At 52.7% G+C, this 23,094-nt stretch overlaps 1 protein-coding gene across 2 annotated transcripts in view; it reads left to right on the forward strand.

The window, feature by feature from the left end:
• The window catches only part of EPHB1 (EPH receptor B1), a 430,653-nt gene that overhangs the window by 121,255 nt on the left and 286,304 nt on the right, over nucleotides 1-23,094 (forward strand). For both annotated transcript variants that reach the window (XM_082460821.1, XM_082460820.1), the window contains exon 2: nucleotides 22,240-22,304. In XM_082460821.1, the coding sequence (XP_082316947.1) occupies nucleotides 22,240-22,304 (65 nt within the window). The remainder of the gene's footprint in view (nucleotides 1-22,239; nucleotides 22,305-23,094) is intronic.

Consider the following 23,094-nt stretch of genomic DNA (forward strand, 5'->3'; position numbering starts at 1 on the left):
GGGTGCAAAGGGAAGGGAGTAGGGCAAAGGCAGCGCGTGGTGGGTGGCTTTACAGGGCCAGTCGGTATGGCCTCTGTACATACTCAGTACATACTCTGCTGTGTACTGCCTGGGGCACTGCCCTGGGTAGGAGCAGGGAGAGAATTCCAGAGACCAGGGATGCTGGGAAGCAGGGATCTTGGGAGCAGGTGCCGCTCTGAGAATGGGGTGAAGGGATGAGCTGGGTTGGGCTGGGCTCAGGGGTAGTGAAGGGGCTACCCCAGGCAAGGGGCTGCTTCCCACTCTCTCCACTTCCCGTTGCCCCTTCTTGAAATGAGCACCGTTTGGGGAACTGCGGCAGGGATTCCTATCCAGGAGTGAGCTGCGAATGAACCAAATCAGGATCGATGTGCTGTTCAGGGACACTGTAGTTGTACCGAAGTGGAACATTGTCATTAAGTTCATCATAAAGGATATAAAATGAAGATAAACACAGTCTGTGCCCATCATCTTGCCTTCTTTTTTAATTAGGAAGTTTTCCTCCTCACTAGAAAAGATGGAGTTGCTTGTGTTCATGTGGGAGGGGACCTTTGCCCACCAGGTTCTTATCAGAGATGCCTCCACCCCAGATGTGGGCCCCCCTCACCTCTGGCGTCACACCCAGCTCTTGAGTGATGTGGAAGGCTGGCTGAGGATGGTGAGGGTGGCCCTGCCATGGCCACACTCCCCTGCCCATTTACTGTCCCTCTTCTTGGCAGCCAGAGAGCTTGTCCAGTGGCAGCTACTGAGAATTGTCTTTTTCCCTGGAGCCCGACTTCTCAGCTCACCCCTTCACCCTCACTCTGAAGAGTCTTGCAGTAACGACACTGGCTTAACTAACTTCCCTAACTGATTTGACCGACTACTTATTTCCCCCCTGAAACACATGTTCTCTTTCCCCAGTTCCACAAATTACCCTTTGGGAAACACTGCTCCAAACCCTCCAGCCTCTCATTTCTCTTCCCACACAAATCCTTTGCATAATCCAAGCTGTGCCTATTGTCTGCCTCTTGCAGGAAGCCTTCCCTGACCACCCCAGGCTCTTCTCTCCTCCCCCGAGCCCTGGTAGTCTCTACCAGTTGGCTCCAAGGATTCTTTTGGACACTGCAGTGATGAGGGCATTTCTCAGGACAGCCTCAAGCCCCGGGGTCATGGCTTGCCAAGAACCCAGCTTCTGCTTCCAGCGGACCCTTGAACCCCTGCCGCACTTCCTCACTCCAGTGGCCCAGTGCCCCTGAGCTCAGGACCTCCCGAGCCAAGCCAGAGAAGCCCACAGCCTTCAGGCCAGCGCCTCGGCCATCTGACCACTCACTTCTTGTCTCACCCTCAGGCCCAGGGACCACCTGTCAGCCAGCTCGGGGCCTCAGGTGGTCCTGACTATCCAAGCCCAGAGCAGGCGGTATATTTATAATGAGCCTGGGGCTGAGGACAGAGGGCAGACAAGACAGACCATGCCCCTGGGATCATGGAAGGGACACGCCATTCCCAGCTGAATTAGCTTCCTAGGGTTGCTGTGAAAGAAAAAACAAACAAACATACAAAAACCACCACCACAAATTGGGGGCTTAAAACAACAGAAATTTATTCTCTCACTGTTCTGGAGACCGGAAGTCTGGGACCAAGGTGTCAGCAGGGTGCTTCCTTCTTCAGGTTCTGAGGGAGAAGCCGTTGCGCCCCCAGCTTCTGGTGGTGCTAATCGTCGGTGTTCCTTAGTTATAACTGCAGAAATTCAGTGTCTGTGTCTGTCCTCATGCGGCCTTCCCCTCTGTGCATCTCTGTGTGTCAGACCTCTTTCTCTGTTTTCTCTTCTAAGAACACCTGTCATCGGATTTAAGGCCCACCCTAAATCCAGGCTGATCTCCGCTCGAGGTCCTCAAAGGTCCCATTCACAGGTCTGTGGGATAGGACCTGGACTCATCTTTCGGGGGACACACAACTCAACTCACTATGCTGGCCCTTGCTCTTCCCCGCTGGAGGTGTGGTGGGTTCCAGCCTCCTCACCCAGGAGCCCCAGCCGTCACCCATTACAGCCATTCACGGTAACACGAGCCAGGTCTGGAGAGGGCTTGCCCTCGGTCTCACCATCTCGCTGGCTGTTGTCTGGCCTTCGTGGACCCACTGGTTTCCCCTTCACTGTGGGAGGAGTTTTGGAGATAGCCATGGGAAACTGCCATCACAGCACTGCTTAAAGCTGTCTTTTATGCCGGAGGTTCCGAGGAGTAACCCTGTTGACCCCAGCCCTCCTTTGCTCGTGAGGTCTGGCCAAACCTGGACTAGCCTCAGCTACGTTTTCTGCCGGGTGGTGACAGGGGCCTTGGGGTGTCCATTTCCCCCAGCTGCCCTCTAGGCTGAGGGAGGCGGACAGAGCCCTGCCATCTCCCCATCGTTCCTGGGCAGGTCTTGGCCTGTAATGAGTGAACCTCTTGCTGTTGGCTTCCCTTCTGAAGCCCTCTTGGCCCGTCTGCTCACTTCTCTGTTTCTGCCACCTGGTTTGGCTGTGCCGCATTTTCTCCCATCTCCTTCGTCATGCCTCTGATTGTGGTCCCAGCAGATCGGAGGGGACTCTTTCCTGAGCCCAGGACCCTTCTGAGTGACCCTGTGATGACACGTTTCCATTATGTGCCCGGTCCACAGACTCCCCGCTGACAAACACACTAAGTATACATGTTCCTCTGCAAACTCGTTAGTGGTGAATGAGCCTTATGCTCCCCATGATTGTCCTGTTTCCCTTCAGATCCTCTAGGAAGGACTCAAATTCCCTCCCAAATCTGGTAGAAACCAGTTGCCCCAAGAGGACAGCATCACAGACCAGAATTGGGCCAGTTGTCTTCTGTAGGGACACTTTGCTAAGATTACCTGTGAATATAAACCTTATTTAAGCTTGTTTTCTTTCACAAATATTCCCATGGTCCCCGCTGGTGTCTTTCTGGTGTTCTGAAGGTCACAAAGGCTTCTGTGGAAGTCTGTAGTTATAGTAATGGCTAGAAAGATATGTTATTATTGTATGCTAAAATAATGAGTTAGTTGATCAAAAATTACAAGAAAACATTTAAATATCGCTGAACAAATTTTGTCAGCACATTTGTCCATGCCAGAACTCTTGCCTGTCTGGACAAGGGGTGGGCAAACAGTAGCCTGCACGCTATTTTCAGGCTGCAGTAGCAATGGCAAAGTTGAATAGCTGCAACAGAGACCTTATAGCCCACGAATCCTAAAATAATTACTACCTGGACCTTTATAGAAAGTTGGCCAGCTGCCAGCGTAGGTGATTGTAGTACACATCCTAGCAGCCCAGCTCCTGAGGGCCAGTGGTAAACTAAGACCACCTGGGAGGGTGTACTCCTGGGCTGGGCTGGAGGACTTCCCCTAGAGCTATGTTTCTCCCCAGCCAAGACGGTGTATCACCTGTATAGATCTAGGGGAATGCAAGCTAAGACCCATTCAACTGACGGTATTATGTCCAGTTTGTGTAATAAGATCTCAAGCTGGGGCTCAGAGAGTTTGTGTAGGGCTAATGCTTATCTCATAATGGTCTTCTGAAATGTGATAATGTTTGTGAAGACATTTATAGACTCTAAGGGCTAGAAAAGGACTATTTATAAAAAGCATATGTTGGTACTCCCCAAAATGAAACAGTTATGTATAAATCTAACAAAATATGTACAAGAACTATAGAAGGAAAAACTATAAAACTGATGAATGAAGTCAAAGAAGAACTAAATAAATGGAGAGATGTTCCATGTTCATGGATAGGAAGACTCAATATTGCCAAGATGTCAGTTCTTCCCAACTTGATCATAGATTCAATGTAATCCCAATCAAAATCCCAGCAAGTATTTTGTGGATATTGACAAACTGATTCTAATATTTATATGGAGAGGCAAAACACCCAGAATAGCCAACACAATGTTGAAGGAGAAGAACAAAATTGGAGGGTTGACATTACCCAACTTCAAGACTTACTATAAAGCTACAGTAATCGAGACAGTGTGAGAATAGAGAATAGATCAATGGAACATAATAGAGAGCCCAGGAATAGACCCACATAAAGATAGTCAACTGATCTTTGATAAAGGAGCAAAGGTAATAAAATGGAGCAAAGATAGTCTCTTCAAAACATGGTGCTGGAAAAACCAGACATCCACATGCCAAAAAAAAAAAAGAGTCTAGACACAGACCTATACCCTTCATAAAAAGCATAATTTTTTAATCCAACTGTTTAGAAATAATAATAGATAATGTTGATGAGTTGTTATTATGGGCTAGGAATAGTAATAGACACTCTACAAATAGCATTTCATTTGATCTTCATATTTCCTTAAGAAGCAGGTATATTGCACCCATGTTACCCGTGAGAAATCTGGGGCTCAGCGAGTTTGTGTGGGTTGCCCAGGCCACACTGCTCTTATGTACACAGCCTGGTTAGAACCCATGTCTTGTGACTTCAACTCCAGTACTCTCCTAGCTACAGCATGGCTAACAAGGTCGGGGTCCTCTGAAGGAGGCAGGTGTGTGTTTACCTCTGCTGGTAAGTAAAGCTGGGCATCACTTTTCTAAAGTAAGGGGAGGCGGGCCCAAGGACCTTAGTGAAACATAAAGAAAACACAGCTCATTGTCTCTGACCATTCCCAAATTTAACACTGAGTTTTGACTGTTGTAGACGTTCCATGTCATTTTGCTGAGATGTGAACTTGAATCACAGCACCAAGGGACCTGCCAGGAGGGACACAGGTGCTTTGCTATTTGCCATTTATCATCATTATATTGTGTTATGTACATTAGAGTAACTCTTATGAAGTGGGGAAAAGGTGGAACCCTCCTTCCCAAGAAAGCCAGACAGTAGTACTAATGATGGAAATCAAGAGAAGGTAAAGCGAATAGACATTTTACAAGAAAGATTGTACCCTTGGTTGTGTTATTCAATTTGAAAATTAATAGAAGTCTTGGAACCTGTCCACATTTCACCAGTTGAGTGTACTTGGGAAGCGAAGAATAGTCATCCATGCCCACACCTGCCTCACCTGCGCTCTCCCCTCCCGTGTGCCAGAATTTGGCCTCCTTCTGCAGGCATCCAACGTGTTGCTGCCCTTAAAGTCAGGGTCTCCCGCTCCAGAGTTAGGGACCAGTGTGTTCCAGATAAGCTGCCTCCCCTGAGATGCTGTAGGCCAGAGCTGGTGGCCCCGCTAGGGTCTCCTTCCCTCACTGATTCGGGCGCTGATCCATTCACCCGTCCTCATAGCAGACACGAAGGGGCCTGTGTTCGGTGTCTGACCCTCCAGGCACATTTCCCGCCCTTAGCAAGCCTGGAGTGTCTTCCTGTTGGCAAGCCCTCATCTCTCAGAATCTAAACACAGGATGTGGGGCCTTCTGTATACCCATCCAGAGGCCCCAGTGTGTCAGGGATGGAGGTGCTGATACCCCCAGTGACTGCGTGAGGTGGGGACCACGCCAAGCCCCTGGGGCTCTGCAGCTCTGTGAGCTCCGACCCTTCCCGTCGGCTCTCTCAGGCCCAGGGCCCAGGGCTCCAGCCTCTATGCTCAGGGCTCCCAGGCCCCCACAGCATCCCATGTGGGCAGCACGCAGGGCAGGGGTTTCTTCTCTGTGCCTGTCACTCTGCACTACGTGGAGGGCTTTTGTGAGTTCTCAAGTGAATCCACTGACCCATTGTCTGGGCCCTGCTCTCCCCAGACCCCCACCAGCTCCGTGAGGACGAGGGCGCGGCTGGGAAAGGCCAGATGTATTCCCAGCCAGAGCTGAACACACTATTCATCCAGAAATACCCTGTCAAGCAGCAACAACGGCACAAAGAGGGAGGAGGGGGCAGAGAGAGGGAACAGGAGGAGGGAGGAGGGGGCAGGGAGGAAGGGGAGCTGGCGATGGATTCAGAGCTCTGAGGAGCCTCCTTTCTCCCAGGGAGACCCTGGCATGCTTGGTGGGATTCTTAAGGGGATCTACAGGGAGATGAGGAGAGAAGTAGAATGTGCCCACTGGGGCGGTGACAGCCCCCTTCTCTCTCCTGTGATGCTGGGAAACCGTCAGAGGTGGTGGGGCTGGAAGGACAGCTAATGGAGCCAGGAGTGTGGGACTGGAAGAGAGGAAACTCAGAAGGTCCTGCCCCTCATACTCCGAAGGGCTGCCGTGGAGAAAGGAGAGCAGTTGGTTCTGTGGGGACCCTTTCAGGGCACAGCAAGGGCCAAAGAAGGAAATCCCAGGAGCCAAGCCTCTGACAGTTTTGACTATTTGACAAGAAAACGGCCCATCTGGACAGGTAGTGAGTGCCTCGTCGTGGGTGGTATGCAATCAGAGATTGAATGGCCGATTGGTGAGGGTGCTGGAGCAGAGGCTGGAGCTTGGGGAGGAGGAGTGCACCAAGTCTCTGCAGCTTTTTATCCCTTGAGAGGTGCTGAATAGAGAGCAGTGCCCGGATTTGGACCCACTCCCTGACCTCATTTGGATAGTCAGGAAGTGGAGTGGGCAGATGAAGTCTGGACTGGTCATCAGGCCCAAGCTGGAGGGCAGGGAACAGAGCTCCAGATCCCGAGCCACTGCACTTAATCTTTTCTCAGTTCAAAAGGAGGAGAAATGCAGGCCTGATTTTTCTAGAAGTCTGTTCTTTTGGCTAGAAAACCACAATGGAGAGTCTTGAGGCTCCAGCCCCTCAAGGAAACTTTTGCCCCACCCCAGCGGGGAGAATGCAAGGCCAAGTCCACGAACGACCCTTCCCATGAGCTTCTAGCCCCTAAGAGGAGGAGGAGATTTCCAGGGACCCCGACTGCCTGTTGTCAGAGACCAGGAGCTGTGCTTCTGCTTCCTCTCACACAAGAGCCTCTGATAGAGAATCTGTTCTCATCACACCCGACCCTCCACCCCACCACATCCCTGCAGCTCTCTGAGGCCCGGCCACAGTCCCCCTCATCCTCTCGGGAAGCCTGCCTGACGGCCCAGCCCTTGCTCTCCTCCTGCCCCTGAGGATGTAGGCCACCCCTCACTGGCACTCCAGCTCTGTAGGGCCTGAGTTCTGGGCTGCTCCTCTGGTGGTTCCCTGGCCGCAGTGGCTTGTAGGCTGTGTGAGTGATGTCAGTCTCCTCCGTGGATGCTCTCTGCCTCGCCTGTGGCCACAGATAGGGAACCCACTGATGTGGCCAGCCCTGCTATGTGAATCAGGCCCCAGGTTCAAAGGCTGAAGGCTGCAAGGCGGAGGCCCCATCACTCCTCCTCCAGGAGCCTCCCTGATGGTTGAAGCCACCCATTCGATCCCATGCCTCACCTTGTACCCTCAGGGCAGCCTCAGTCACTCTCTGCCTTTCGTCCTTTCCCCGGTTCTGTGGGGTGGATTTTGAACTGCTTGTGATGGCCTGTCTGTCCTGGCTCTGAACCTGCCCTCCTGTACCCCATGACCGCTGTCATCTGCATGGTGGTAGAGGGAGCAAACAGGCCGCCCGTAGCAGAGCCCATGAGAGGAACCTGCCGGGGGAACGGCTCCCTCCTGTCTGCGGGGTCATAGTTCTGGCCTCCTCTAGCTGAGCGGTGTGGTGGCCAATGGGGTGATGCCCAAGGCCCCTCCAGGGATGCTCTTGTAACTCCACGGGTGCCTCCTGCCCCCAGGGATGGACCTTTTGCCATTGTGCCTCTCCTTGTCAGGGCAAGGCTGTCCTGCCCTGCCTGTCATTCCTGCTCCTGGGAACGCTCCATCATCACCAAGACACCTGGAGAGCGCCCCGGGAAGACTTCTATTTGTGTTTCCCAATCAGTAGCATTGACTGGCTCCTGGCATCCTGCGTTTCCTAAGACCCCAGACAATCTCGATGCCATTAGTGTCCTCCCCAAGCCTTGCAGACACCTGCCATGCATGCCTTTGTGCAGAAATGTCTCCAGAGATATTGAGGCCCCAAGCAGAGCTCCCTTGTTAGCTTTAGGGGGGTCCTGCTGGGTTTCCCCAGCTGGGGGCTGGCAGGCCGGGTGGCCGCACAGTCCTGCTTCCCTCCCGCTCTGGCCGGGAGTACCTCACCCGCCCTCTGCCACAGAAAGGGAGGGCAGGGGGACGTCTGGTGCCTAAAAGCCCCCAGGGCAGGAACCGTCACACTCCCAGAGCTGTCAGGCTTTGGGGACTGGATAAATGTCACATCACAACCCAGAAGCCACCCATCCACACCAAGCCTTAGGACAGCACCCTCAGCCACAGAGGAGACATTTTATGGAATCGTTGCCACTTAACAAGCAGCTAAAGTGAGACGTGGAGAAGGGAGGCTGTCTCCGCATAAGCTTATCAGAGGGAACAGACCAGGAGACAGCGGACCTGGGGAGTAGGCCTGGCTCTGCCATCAGCATGTGATGTGAGCCTGGACCCTCTCCGCCTGGTCTCCTTGGGTGGACAAGGATGGGGTGGCTGACGGATCACTCTGGGCCTTTCTGGACGGCGCCTGGCTCTCTGGAGAGAGGAGGTGGGGCTGGGCATGAAGGCTGGAGGCCAGGGGCGCGGTGCCATGAGACAGCAGCAGCCTCCGCAGGGCTGTGCCGAGGATTGCACGCCCCTGGAAGGAGACGTCCATGCATCTGGTGGGAGGTGCGCTGCGGAGCGGCCCCAAGGGGTCGTTTCAGCTCTGGTGGCCCCTTGGGACTCAGCGGCCCCAGTCTGGTCCAGGATGTGTCCACGAGAAGGCCAGGGCCTGCCTGCGAGCCCCGCTCCTTCCTGCTCTGGCTGGTTGCCCCGCCCCTTCGCACATCCCCAAGCCCCTACCACAGCCCTCCCCGCGGGCCCCTGGCTCTGTGGCTGCTGCTGGTGCCTGCAGGGGCCCTAGGCGCAGAGACATCTGAGAGTCACTGCGCCACAGATCAATCCAGGATGAGGGCGCAGGAGGGCCTGGTGTGGGGGGAGGTGGGCAGACGGCAGTGTGCTTCTTCTGATTAACGAGCCCGGGTGGCCATCCATCGCCGGCCTTCATTAGGGCTGCAGAGAGTCATTTTGCATGGGCGTGCGGCCTCTCCTCCCCGCTGTTCTCCAGGGTGATTGATGCCCCTTGGGTGCCGGCATCCCTCGGAAAGTGAGAGGCCCTCTCTCCTCGCGCTCATGAGGAGGAGAGCAGTGGGCTTATTGTGCATTATTCTTACCTGTGTGCCATGGGCGCCAACTCACGGGTCTGTCAGAGTGGCCGGGGCAAAAGGATTTAATCTCCCTTAGAATTCATGGCGCTGGGAGACTGGAAAATGCCAGACTCCTCAATCTTAATGGGTCTTTGACTCTCCCCACAAAAATGCAAATAGGTGGAGCAAGGAGCAGTGGGGTCCCGGCCAGGCTGGCTTCATCAGCGTGCCGGGACGATGATTTAAAGGATGTCCCTGGACCAGAGCACTCCTATGCGGTTCTCTTTTCTCTCCTTGCTGCTGGATGGTGTTGGGGAAGAAGCTGGGTCAGGAGGAGGTGAGGCCTTTGGGCAAAAGCTCTGCTGCAGGTCTGGTTAAGGGCGCCCCTGATGCCTGATGGCCTGGGCATAGCCGGTGCTGCTGGAGGTCATGCCTGGGCTGGAGGGCAGCCTCAGAGGCCCGCCTTGCCTGTGCCCACCAACACGATCTGGCCAGTTTGGCTTCTGCCTTCAGGTGTTCGATGCTGGAGAGGACCGGAGATCCCCAGCCGGGAGTGGTGAGACCCACTTTTCTTCTTGGCTCTCTGGCTGTGCGGTACTTTCAGACATAAGAGGGGTGCACATGGATTTGAGATCAGGTGTCTGGTTATCTTGAAGGATCAGGGAATACAGGTTTCAGAATGGGAAAGGGAGCTGAGATAGAAGGAAAAGAAGGCAGACGAAGGAATCAGGCAGAAGAAGGACTGGCTGTTTGGCATTTTGGGCCTAAAATGAAGGCTTTCAGTCTCTCCTTTTCCTCGCTCCTGTGTTTAGTCTCGCTTGCTCAGGGCTTCTCCTTTGTTGGAGAACAGCTATCAGTCCTTGCACCCCAGGCCCCCTCCTCCATCAGGGAACCATATGGAGGCGGGAAGCCGTGCAGGATGAGTGCAGGGGCGTGAGGGGGTGGGCAGGGCCCAGCATGAGACCTGTCTCCTGAGGGCGGGGCCCAGCACGGAGCTTGCACTTCCAGCTGGGCAGGAGCACTATGGAAATTCTTTCACTGCGAAAGGCGAACCCATCAGGCCTGATACATCAGGACGATGAGGGGCACATCATCTGGGAGGTGACAGGACAGGCACTGTGGTCACCCTGCCTTTGTTCTGAAGGGCCATCCCTGACCTTGGCCCCTTGGGAAAGCTCAAAGAGTAGTTGAGCTGCTTGCTGATCTCTTCCCAGAGTTCTCTGGATGCAAGGAGAGACTCTTGCCTTCAGTTCTTGGTGACCTCCCAAGAGGGAACACTCTCTGGTGGCACACATGACAGTAGGTGGGCAAGGAAACCACTGCCTAGCACCATCATTCTCAAACCAGTGATTCTTCAACCATAGTTTTGAAGAATTAAGCCACGAAGCAGCTGACTGAGGGGACCCACGCTCTCTGTAGCCAGGGCTGCTGGAGCCCACTGCTTCACCAACAGGACAGGGAGTGGGGCGTGTGTGATGTATAAATCCACTACTCCCTCCCACCCGCGCTCCACAGGCCATGGTGGGTCCCTCTACCAGTCCAGGGCCCTTACACGGACATTCATCTTCATTCATTCATGCTTCATTAATCCAGAATGTTTCTGTGTCCAGCCCAGGAGAGGGGCTGTGGCCCCCCAAGCCTGGCTGCTGGAGGCTGCAGACCACCAGCTGCCCCCTGGCTGCAGAGCCCACGCCCTACCTTGGGATGGGGAGCCGTGTGCGGAGGCAGGCAGTGTCGGGGGCACTGGGTCTGGAGTGTGGCCCGTTCATCCAGAGCAGAACCATGGCCGGAGCCCGCACACGCCAGCCTTGCGAGCTCTGCACGAACACCAGGGCGCTGGGAGGAGCACTGAACCCAGGAAAGGCCCGGTGCTGCTCTCCGGGCCTCAGGGTGTATGTGGAGGCGGGGGAGTCACCTGGCTATTTGGGGTCCTTATTGTCAGCCGTCCCTATAGGCCCGGATGGGGCCCTGGTCTTCAGGGGCAGCCTGCAGGAGAGGCATTTGGTGCACTCTTGCCGAGGCTGCGGCCCCGTGCCAGGTCCCCCATGCCAGGGGTCCATGGGGTGAAGCAGGCTGCAACAAGGGTCCCTAGGTGGCTGGGTGGGGGGCCTGAGGAGAAATTAGAGTGTGGCTGGAGGGCTGAGGCTTTTCAATCAACCAAGGCTGCCAGGGTGGGCCGGGGTGAGGGGGACCAAAACCCACCCTTCAGCGTGGGCCTCAGGGTCTGAGACCCAGTAGCTGGCCCATCTCATAGGACACAGCTAGGGACCTTAGGCCTGTGAGAGAGTCCACTGCCCACACCAGGACCAGACACGGGGCATGACAGTGCCTGCTGCTAGCGGACCAACTTTTGCTTGTCAAGCACTTGTGCAGTAAGTGTCTGGTGACACTTACTTCCTTGGCTCCGCCGACTGCCTTGTGACGTGCGCATTATTACCCTCATTTAATGAGGATGGCTGAGCATGAGGTTTAGGGATCTAGGTGACTTGCTCAAGGTCATACAGCTGGATAGCGTGGGGCTGGGGCTCACACCCAGGTCGTTCTGATCCGAGCTCAGTGCGGTCAGGACAGGCCAGGCTGGCGGGTGGCTGCTTCCCGTGTGCGACGTGGCGAGGGCACAGGAGACGAGGTGCTGCCGACCGGGGGCTACGGACCGAGGCCCTGTGTATCCCCAGGGACCTGGAGAAACAGATGACGCAGTCCAAAGAGGTGATGGGCGGAGATGAACGAGGGGACTGTTCGCAAAGGTTTGCACAGAGTTAAAGAAAGGCGACAAGGATGGCAAAACACTTAGGGACTCGCGGCAGTGGGGAGCTTTTACCACCCTAGGCCTGAAGGATGAGTGGAGGGGCCCTGTGAGCAGGATCAGGCAGTAGGAGAGGACCACCACCCGCTGCAGCTCGGCAGGGGGCAGCTGGGGATACTCCCCCCCAAGAAGCCTTTCCCTCCCACCCGCCCCAGGCTCCATGGCAGGGGGCCCAGTCCATGTGTCTATGAAGGCCTGCCTCCAGGTAAGGAATTGGGGGTGGGTGAGTGGACCTGGAGCAGCTAATGAAGACCTCCCATCGCCTGCTAGAATGGGGTCTTTGAAGGAGACACCTGGCCTTCTTTGTGTCTGTGTCTCCTAAGCTCCCAGCGCAAGGCTGAGTATTTGCTGGAGGAAACCCGACAGCGGTATTTCCTGGCATCCTACCCTCCTGTTATGGGTTCACTTGTGTCCCCTCAGAAAAAAGATATACTGAGGCCCTAACCCCCAGTGCCTTACAATATGACCTTATTTGGAAATAGGGTCATTGTGGATATAATTAGTTAAGATGAGGTCATACTGAAGCAGGGTGGGCCCCTAACCCAATAGGACTGATGTCTTATAAGATGGCCGTGTGAAGACAGAGACACACGGGGGACACCCTGTGACCCTGAAGGCACAGATTGGAATGATGCAGCTGCAAGGCAAAGAATGCCAAAGAAAGCCATTAAGACCCCAGAAACTAGAAGAGGCAAGGAAGGATTCTCCCCTATAGTATTCAGAGGGACCATGGCCCTGCCGACACCCTGATTTTGGACTCTTAGCCTCCAGAGCTGTGAGACAAAACATTTCTGTTTTCGAAGCCACCCAAATTGTGTACTTTTGCTGTAGCAGCGCTAGGAAACTAATACATCTCCTAAAGCAATTTTTATATTTTATTAGTGAAAAGCATTTGCAGGGGACAGGTATATGCACTGCTAAGTCACCAAAACACCAAGCCAGACCTGGGGATTCAGGAGGCAGAGGGATCCGCCCAGGCCCCAGAGGTTCATTTTGGTTTCTTGCCATGTTTCTTAGAGATCACCCTAGGGACTGGGAGCCAGAAGTGACCCGCTGAGGCCAGAGAGGACAGGGACCCTCCCAAGGCAGGCACCAAGTCTGAGCTGGGCTGGGCAGAGAAGGCAGCCCTTCTGAGGCTTGTCCCCAGCCCTTTCCAGCTCCCCAGCTGAACAGACCATGTCACGTCTCCATGCTGTGGTCTGCTCCCCGGGAGCCTCGCTTGGCAGAGCCCTGGGAGGGAGAGAAAGCAGAGCTGTGAGTCTGGGCCTTCCAGGCTTGTTCATGGGCTCTGCCATGTGGGAACCAGAGCCCCTGCCGGCTCCTGGAAGCATATTTCTATGCTATGACCCATCTACGCTGTGGCTTCTTTCTATTTATGATAATTAACTGCACCTTGGAAAATAAAAGCAACAGAAGGAAAAGGGTGTGGTGGGGAAGACTGGGCTGATCTGTGTTCTTTAAAAGAGCAAATTTCACAGTTTGTATTTATAATTTAAGTGCCTGTTCCTACTCATTCAATCAGTCAGTCATTCAGCAGATGGGCTGGACTGGCTCATTCGTTTACTCAGGCTTGTTTCTCTTCCTTGCTGGCCACTATTACACATGAGTCAATGGAGACTTATGTAATAACAGCTTCTCTTGACCTAGCATTTTACTTGGCAGAGACAGTAAATAAATGTTATTCCAATGAGCGTTCTTAAGAATATACAGAGCATCTTTCTGGGTCTGGTCTCCCTGGCTTGTGGATGCAGGAGAGATGCCTCTCTCCATGAAAATCAGACTTTGATGCTCAGAGGTGACTTGATATGCTTGTTAGTCCTGGAGCTGGGACTTGAACCCAGGTCTCCAGAGCTGATGGAGCATTTCTGCTGTATGAGACATCTGATCAAACTCTGGGGGATATAAGTCACAGCTCTACCTTCTCAAGGTACTTACAAAGTACTTAGGGAGGAAAGATGCAAACGAGATTTCAGGTAGAGAAGAGGAAGAAGCCATTCCAGGCAGGAGGACCTGCCTGAGCGCAAGTGCAGGGATGGGAGGTGATGGGTCTCCTTTGGGAAATTGAAGATCAATTTGGAAAAGATGGGCTTGGAACAGAAGGTTCATGGAGGCCAGAAGTTTGTGGCATATCTTGGAATAGTGGAGAGATTTTGAAAATCATAAAGTAGGGGAGTGAGGTGGGATGAAAGAGGTATTTTTAGAAGGTGGGTCAAATTTCTATTTCTGAACACGTGTCTTCTAAAACAGCACAGTAGTAGTAAGGATGTAAGTAATAGTAAACCCGACATCCCTGACCCATCAGCCCTTGTACTTTGCTTTCTGGTCTTTGTACTCATGGTGCCATTTTACTCCACTGAAGCACTGTTTCCAGAGTTGCATCTGTGGTGCAGACACAGCTCTGTTTCCTGCTCTGTGTTTAATTGCCGGCATCCTGATGCAGTGACATTATCCTCGTAACACTCCAGGAGCATGAATATGAGCGTGCCATCCTTCACTTCCTTCCCCTATGCTGCTTCTAGTGTTCTCTTATTCTAAATAATGCTGTAATGAACATCTTCACGAAATGGAACCTTTTGTTTTCTTTTCCTTTGGAATTATTTCCTTTGGACTAATTCTTGGGGGTGACATCACTGGGTGATCAGAGGACCTGAGATTCTCTAAGCCCTTGCTTAGTGTGACCATATTGCCTTTGAACCATTTACATTGACAGCAAGAGCTGAACTGGGCAGCTGTGCGGAGAATGGTGCAGCTGGGGGCTTCTGCTGAGACACCAGCTAGGAGGTGCTTGCTGTGGTCCCACTGTGCAGGGCTGACGCCCTAGACTCAGATACGTTGCCAAGACTAGAAAGGAATACACAGTGAAGAAGATGCAAGAGTCACTGTGGCATGGTGAGTGATTTGATGATGGACTGAGGGAGAACAAGGAATCAAAGCTAAATGCCTCTGAGGTTTCACACATGGGCTCCAGGGAAGGGCAGTGGGAAAGCGTGGAGGGGAGCAAGTGTGAAGAAACTTTGGATGGGTGGACACATGGGATGGGATGTGAAACTCTTGCTTGGAATACTTTATCACTTCAGTCTTTCATAGCTGTGCAGGGCCCAGGGCCCAACTGTGCCAGAACATGAGCCCCCGAGGCTAGCTGGTGCCCTTCACAGTTCACACTCAACCAGAATCATCCCCAGACCCAGAGCCAGCAAGGCTCTCCCTCCTCTGGTCCAGGGAGGTGATTTGAGGCCTATTCAGAAGGATGGGGATGAGATTACAGGGAGCCTGGCCTGAACTGGCAGTAGGAGGTCTGGGCAGGTGTGAAGTTGGGGCTTAGCAGCTATTGGTTCTGAGACCCTGTGTCAGGGGCTGAAGATTGCGGGGGCAGCAGACCACCTGAGGACTCTGTGTCCAGTGAGCGGGGCGTGTGAAGACAGGACACAGCCCCAGGGAAGGTCTGGGGAAAGAGCCCCACGAGGCCTCTGCAGCAAGGCTGGGCTGGAGTCCTTGGAAGGCTGTGGTGATGGATGGAGCAGGGCCAGGAGTGGGGCCCACTGAGGAGCCTGGGGTGGTGGCTGGAGGATGTGAGCTCCAGGAAGTGCTCAGGTTCTCTGTGATGAGTGCAGGTCTGGAGGACAGCGTGGGGATCCCTTGGAATGGCTGAGTGCCACACCGTGGTCAGGGCTGCTCAGCGCATCGTGGGTACCGGCGCGCTCTGGATTTGGGGTGGGGGAGACTACTTACTACGTGTCTTATTCCTGCAAGTATGGGCTCAATCCTGGGACAGGAGTGTGCATGTGTGTGTGCGTGTGTGCATGTGTGTGTGTGTACGTGTGTGTAAAGGGGGCAGTCCCTGTGCTCCCATCAGCCGGGGGCTGGGGAAGGAAGGAGGAAGTGCCGGCTGTGCGCCAGGCTCCATACACCTGTCATTTTATTCAGTCTTCATAACCGTCCCTGGGATCACTCTTCCTGCCATTCACCAGGGCTGTAATTGCAGGTTTGGCTGCGTGCTTATTGGATTAATTTCTGTTTTCCCACTTGCCTGCAAGCTCCCTGAGGGCTGGGGTGTCTGTCATTCTCTGCTTTGTCTCTGGCGCCCGCACAGTGTCCACCTTGCCTGTGGGAGTGACTTGGACGACCTTTGTTGAATGGGTACCAGCACCCCTTTATGCCACTGCGTTTCAGCCCTCTTCCAATGATCCTGACTGCACTGTGAAGGCTGAGGGGGAGGGTGGGCTGCAGGGGGCTGACCCCCAACTTCTGGCATTTACCTGATAGGACCTGGACTCATGAAGCAACTCTGTGCTGTGGCTCCTGGGTTTCAGGAGCTCTGTGGGCCACAGAGGGCTGCACAGGGCAGTGATGGGACAGCTGCGCTGGTCCTTCCCTGCTTGGAAGGTCCATGGATTTGCCTTATCAAATACACATGAGGCACTGCTCAGAGAAGGCCTGGAAGCCCCCATTCCATCTGTGTATGTTGTTGTATATTGTTACCACCATGGAAGGACGTTGTAAATATTTTCAGCTGAATGTCTGATTAATGTCTCTCCAAAAAGAGTGGCAGAACTTTAAGGAGAGGGTTTATTTAGCTCTCTTTCACCATGATGGACATCTAATTCATCCCAAATGTCAATACATCCCCACGTGCCAATCCAGACAGAAACAGGAACCGTCTGAGAGTCGGGCAGCAGCTGCTTCTTCCCCCTAGCAGGGGGCTCAGACCTGCCCCCTCCACCTGGACCCTCGGGCGGCAGCCCCGTGTGGTTGGTTTCCATACTGAAACCCCTGTAGGGAAATTGTTCCCTGGGAAAATGGGGTCTCTCTGTCAGGCTGCTCGTGTGCCCCAGCCTTTTCGGCTTCTTGCCAGTCCGGCCGGCTCTTGCCAAAGACCTCCTTCTGTCTCCCCATGGGGCCTCCCCTCCCCTCTGGCTCAGTCTTCCTCACCCCCGCCCCTTAGGTTTGGGACGGCTCCCACTTCTTTCCAATTGACCTGTCTCTGCTCCCTCCTGGTTGCTCTGGCAGTCACTCTGCCATCTCTGTCCCAGGCGCCAGGTGGACCTCTCCATTCTTGCCTCCCACCATGGCCCACCCTTATCCAGGAGGCCACAGCATTGCTTTTGCCCATACACAGTGTGAGTCTCCCTTTTGGGGCGGGTCCACTGACTCCCCACATGGAGAAGAATTGTGTCCATTCTCTTGAGTTTCTCAGTCTTCTTCTCCTGGCCTCAGCCAGAATAGGATGTCTAGTGGAAATTTGTTTCTTATCTCTCCCTGAACTGGGCCATGAGTCCCTCCACGGGATCCACTGCTGTGATTCACTGCTGTATCCTCCACATGTTACTCCTTGGTCTTTACAAGGAAGGAGGTAGATGAGATATCAGTAGATATCCACCATCGTTGATTCTTCCAGATACCTTATACATATTTTACAGATAACGATCGTTAGATTCTTTTCATAGCTAAGAAACAGAAGCTTGGAGTGATTAAGTTATAACAATAAAAGCATTTGTTTTGTGCTGCTTTGTGTCATGCAGTCCATCCATGGTCCTGAGCACTAACTAGCCCTAGCCCCATTCTGCAGATGAGGACGGAGGGAGGAGGAGAGAGAGATGGCTACTCAGTGGTGGAAGTGGGACCCGGACCCTGTCTGTCTGCCCACACCAGCGCCCTCTCTGCCTTCTGTGTGCCCTCCCCAGCTTTCCTCCCGTGGGCAGTGAGCACGCGCTCCCAGAGAGCAGAGGCTGGCGGCGGGTAGGAGTCCCAGAGTCATGTCCCCTGAAGGCATTGGATCTGACAGCAACACGTGCATCTCCAGCTGGTTTGGTCCCCATGCCACTGTTTGAGAGTAGAAGTGATGGTAAATATTTAATTGTGCTTCCATCATAACTTTCTGCCAGAACTCTCAATATGCTTTATAAATGCAAATGAGTACTCTCTTCTTCTCCAGGGAGATGTAAACCTCCTCAAATCACTTTAATTCAGCCCCCACCAGAGTGTAATGCCATAATCGGGAGCGCTCTGTGCCAGAAAAGAAACTGCCCTTAATCATATCGAGTGGATGGTTTACGGTTTTGTGGTCTTTTGTCTCCACGCGGGCAGGATGCAGAGAAATGGATTCCTCTTGCTGCAACTTCTGTCCAAGAGGGTGGATGGAAAACATTATTTAGAAACAGATTCAATTACAGCCCTTGAGCAGGTAACTATGAATATAATGAACTCTTAGATTGTATTCCTGGGGTTAACAGAACAAACCAGTCCTTGGAAGACTGAGGAGTGAAGGCTGATTCTTACTTTTGATTCTGGACTCTAGTTTCCTCCCTGCCCGTGTCCTCCGCCTGTTTACTGCACTTCAACATGATCCTGAGTTTGGGGAGTGCCATGATATACATTATTATCGCATTATGCCTTATTCTGGGGGCTTTTGTGGCTTCTTGGCTTTATGAGCAAGGACCTCCATTCCAGGGCCACAGCAGAGCCACTGGACACCCAGGTCTGCCCGGTGGGCAGCAAGCTGAGATTTGGGGCTGTCGGCATCAGGATGGGAGGCTGCGTGACCCAGTGGGAGGCACTGCACCTTTCTGTGCCCTGGTCCCCAACCCTGCCAAATGGGTTCAGTGACTCCTGCTTCAGGCCCACCTGGCGAAGGCATTTTAATCATGGAGATGAATTTCTCCAGGGCATCATGGAGTGCCTTCTGAGAAGTGTATTATGTAAATCTGGCGTGTCATTATGATCATTATTAGTGCTGTGAAGTGGAGAGAGGGAGGGCTGCTCCATGCGGGGATCGGCCTCCCCAGCTGTTGGAAGAACCGGAGGAGAGAACAAACCGGAGAAGTCTGTTCCAGTGCTTCCCTTCCTTCAGATATGCACGGGGCATGACTCTCAATCCAATTCCAAACTCAAATGGGCAAGAAAATCCAGCTCACTTTATTTGCTTTACTCCCCTCTGTTTGCAGTGTGAGCCCCCCTTCCACTGGGGTGGCAGAAAAGCTGTCTAGGTTGCAGGCGGGCTGTATAGCGTCAGGTTGTGAGGGAGGTGCCTCACTGACCTGTTAGCGCCCGTCCACCCCGGCATGCACTGAGACACCCTGGACCCCATCTGACGCTTGTATATAGTCTATGCAGGTCACCACTGGGTGGTTCTGGGCTCCCTTCATTAGACCCGTTCTGGCTCAAAGGCTTCCTCTGCTCCGTCTGTGCCACGTCAGCCTGATGGGGTCACCCCAGGCTGGGATGCTGGGTGTCCAAGGCCCTGTCACCTGGACAGACTTCCGCTATCCCTTTTCTGGGATTGAGCACTTGGAGACGGGCGTGTAGGGGACCCTTTTGCTCAACACAGCTCCTCGTTTATCACTCTATTTTCACCCCTTCAGTCCTGCCCATAGGGTGGGTTTCTTCCCAAACCTTCGGTTTATGCCAGGAGTCCTTCTATTTTCCAGGGGGCCCAGCCAAGATTCTGCCTTCTGCCTTCATACTTCCCATCTCCTGCCTGAAGCACTGAGCAGTGAATGAATGTTCACAGCGGGAAGGATGTTCAGGAGAAAAGGAAACAGAAGAGGGAGAAACCAAAACAACACGTCACGTCTATTTCCTGTGCCTGTGTTTGTTGAGCACCTGTGCAGCTAGGGCGTGCTGTGCCTGGTCCTTTGATACATGCCCTGGGAAATTCAAGTGCATAAGACACCTCCACTAGCCTAAACAGCCCCATTGTGTGATTTTAAAAGGTGCCCCTCTGGAACACTGGATACCCATGTGAAAAGAAAAAAATTGTATATTTGACTCAGAGCTCCCACCTTATGCAAAAATTAACTCAAAATAGATCATAGACCTAAGTAGGAGAAAAACCTTTGTGGTCTTGGGTTAGGCAAAGATTTCTTAGATATGACACCAAACCATAAAAGAAAAAATTGAAAAATTAGACTTCTCCAAAATTTAAAACTTCTGCTTTTTTTTTTTTTTTTTTTAATTTTATTTTTATTTATTTATTTATTTTTGGCTGTGTTGGGTCTTCGTTTCTGTGCGAGGGCTTTCTCTAGTTGTGGCGAGCGGGGGCCACTCTTCATCGTGGTGTGCGGGCATTTCACTGTCGCGGCCTCTCTTGTTGCAGGGCACAGGCTCCAGACGCGCAGGCTCAGTAGTTGTGGCTCACGGGCCCATTTGCTCCGCGGCATGTAGGATCTTCCCAGACCAGGGCTCGAACCCGCGTCCCCTGCATTGGCAGGCAGATTCTCAACCACTGCACCACCAGGGAAGCCCAAACTTCTGCTTTTTGAAAGGCACTGTTAAAGGTATGAAAAGATAAGCCATAGAGTGGGAGAAAATATTTGCAGAGCGTACGTCTGATAAAGGACTTGTATCCAGAAGATATAAAGAAGTTACCAGGAATTCCCTGGTGGTCCAGTGGTTAAGAATCTGCCTGCCAATGCAAGTGACGCGGGTTCGATCCTTGGCTGGGGAACTAAGATCCCACATGCCATGGGGCAACTAAGACCGCGAGCCACAACTACTGAGCCCGTGTGCTCTGGAGCCCGCGCACCACAGCAAAGAGCCTGCCTGCTGCAGTGAAAGATCCTGCATGCTGCAACGACCCGTGTGCCACAACTAAGACCCGACATAGCCAAATAAATTAAAAAAAAAAAAAAGTTATCAAACTCAACAATAAGGAAACAAGCAACCCAATTTAAAAATGGAAAGATTAAACAGATGCTTCACTAAGAAAGATACAGATGACAAAAAATCATGTGAGAAGCTGCTTAACATCATTCTTTATTAAGGAAATGAAAATTAAAACCACAATGAGATACCACTGCACTTCTGTTAAAATGGCCAAAATTAAAAATGACTGTCCCTGCCAAGTGTTGGTGAGGATGTGGAGGAACTGGAACTCTCATGTAATAGCCCCAAACTGGAAATGACAGGTGAATGGTAGACAAAATGCAGTCTCTCCATACAATGGAATATTACTCGGTGATAAAAAGGAATGAACTATTGTTACACACAAACATGATGAATCTTAAAAACAACTGTGTTGAGTGAAAGAAGCCAGATTAAGAAAACAGTATATACTATATGATTCCATTGATGTAAAATTCTAGAAAATGCCAGTTAACCTATAGTGACAGAAAGCAGATCAGCCATTGCCTGGGGACAGTGGCAGGGTGGGGCAGGGGTAGGAGGGAAGGAGGGATTACAGAGGGACAGGAAACTTCTGGGAATGACAGATATGTTTATTATCTTGATTGTGGTGATGGTTATAAATATATGTCAAAACTTACCAAATTGTATGCTTTAATTATGCGCAGTTTATTGCATGTGATTTCTACCTCAATAAAGCTGTTAAAAAAAACAAACAAACAAAACAAGGGGGCTTTTGGATTTGCTGATCAGAGCTCTTATCAGCCTTTGGGGAGGAGTTTCCCTTGAGAGGTGGGGCTGACAGACGGCAATAGTAGATTGAAAAGGAAAGAAAGAAAAAAGAAAAAGCTGCCCCGTTTTCAGGACACTTTACTACTAACTGCCAGAAAACAGGTATAATAAATATCAGCTCTATGATCACTACATGGTGCCTGGTGATCTCGGCGTGTGTACTGTAGCCACCCTGGTGGCCCCTGGGAGCTCACAGCCAAGTCAGGGTGTCTGTCTTTCCCTTACTGGCCAGAGGGATTGGTGACCAGGAAGCAGGCCCTTGGGGTCTGAGATGTGCATTTATGTTCGGGGTAAGGGCTTTGCCAAAGCTGTGTGAGCCTGCAGCAGAGTCTTGGGAAAGGGGCTGGCCATGTATCTGGGCGCAGGGGCAAAGGGACCTGCAGGAGGGCTGAGTGTTGGGGCCAGAGGGGTTGAAGGGAAATCGGCCAAGAGCGTCAACACGGAGGCCTGAGGGGAGGCGGAGGAAAAGGGTGGAGAGAAAGGAGGGCAGGCAGATGAGGTTGGAGGGTGGGTAAGGAGCGGGGAGGAAGAGGGCAGAAGGAGGTGGCCGAGGAAGGCTTGAGGAAGGAATTAGGTTTGGCTACTGGGTCAACATGGCCTGGGAAGACCCCGGAGGTAGAGTGCTGTGGGAAGAAGCTGCATCTCAGGGTTAAAGTGATGAGTAGGCAGATGACTTCACCCCACCCAGGTGGCTTGGAGTCATTCAGGTAGAGACTTAGCGTCAGGACACCTGAGGTCTGTGCCTAGCTTTGCCACGAGCTGCATCCTCCTAGCAGACCTCTTCCTCCTCCGAGCCGTGGGCTTGGCAAAGGAGCCCAGGGCTCCTATCACTGATATTTACAGTCATAAGTAACTGCAAGAACATAAGGGCCACTGTCCAGTCACCCTTCTGATTCACCATTTTTTCTTTTTTTGATCTGCAGAAACATTAATGGACACCAGGACGGCTACTGCAGAGCTGGGCTGGACCGCCAATCCCGCATCAGGGGTGAGTGTCAGACCATCCATCCTTCAATCCTGATGAGTAGTTGTGGGAGCAGAGCCCGACTTGCCCCTTTGGGACGTGGAATATAGGCGTGAATGGCTGTGTCCACGGTCCATCCACAGAGAGGCAGCAGCAGGGCCTTCAGACCTGAGCTGCTCCCTGGTGTGGAGTTGCAGACCATCAGTCCTCCAGGTGACCTGGGTCTGTGTGGGACTGGGGCCAGTGGCTGCCAATAGCTGGGCCCTCAGGCCAGTGGTGATGGGGCAGACATCCGTGCCACCCATGGGGCTGCAGAAAGGCAAGGGCATGAGGAGGAGCTGGAGTTCAGAAGGGCCAAGGTTCTCTTTCATCTGACGTTTCCTTAGAGAGATGTTCTGCATTCATTTGTTCAGTGCTCATGCAGCTGGCCAGACCAGCTACAATGATGAAACAGCCTTGAGGAGCTCATGGCCTCCTGTGGGACCCACCATGTTCATGAATGAGCTGAAATGCATCTCTCCTTTGTGGCAGTGGAGAGGTCGACAGGCAGGTGTGGGCACAGAGCTGAGAGTGAGGCACTTCAGAGGGAGACATGAAGCCTTTATAGAGAAGGTGCACACGAGCTGGGTTTTGGAGAGGGAGTAGGAGTTCGACAGGTAGTGAATGGGGAACTGCAAAGATATTCCGAGTAGGAGGAATAGCTGGCTAAAAGGGATGGGGTCATGAAAAGGTGTAAGAGCAAGAGTCTGTGTGTCTGGACCAGGGCAGGGTGTGGGCAGTGCTGAGGTTGGGCCGGGGTGTGGATTGGCTGGGA

This window comes from Balaenoptera physalus (assembly GCF_965194825.1).
Source record: "Balaenoptera physalus genome assembly, chromosome: 4".
NCBI classification, from domain to species: Eukaryota; Metazoa; Chordata; class Mammalia; order Artiodactyla; family Balaenopteridae; genus Balaenoptera; species Balaenoptera physalus.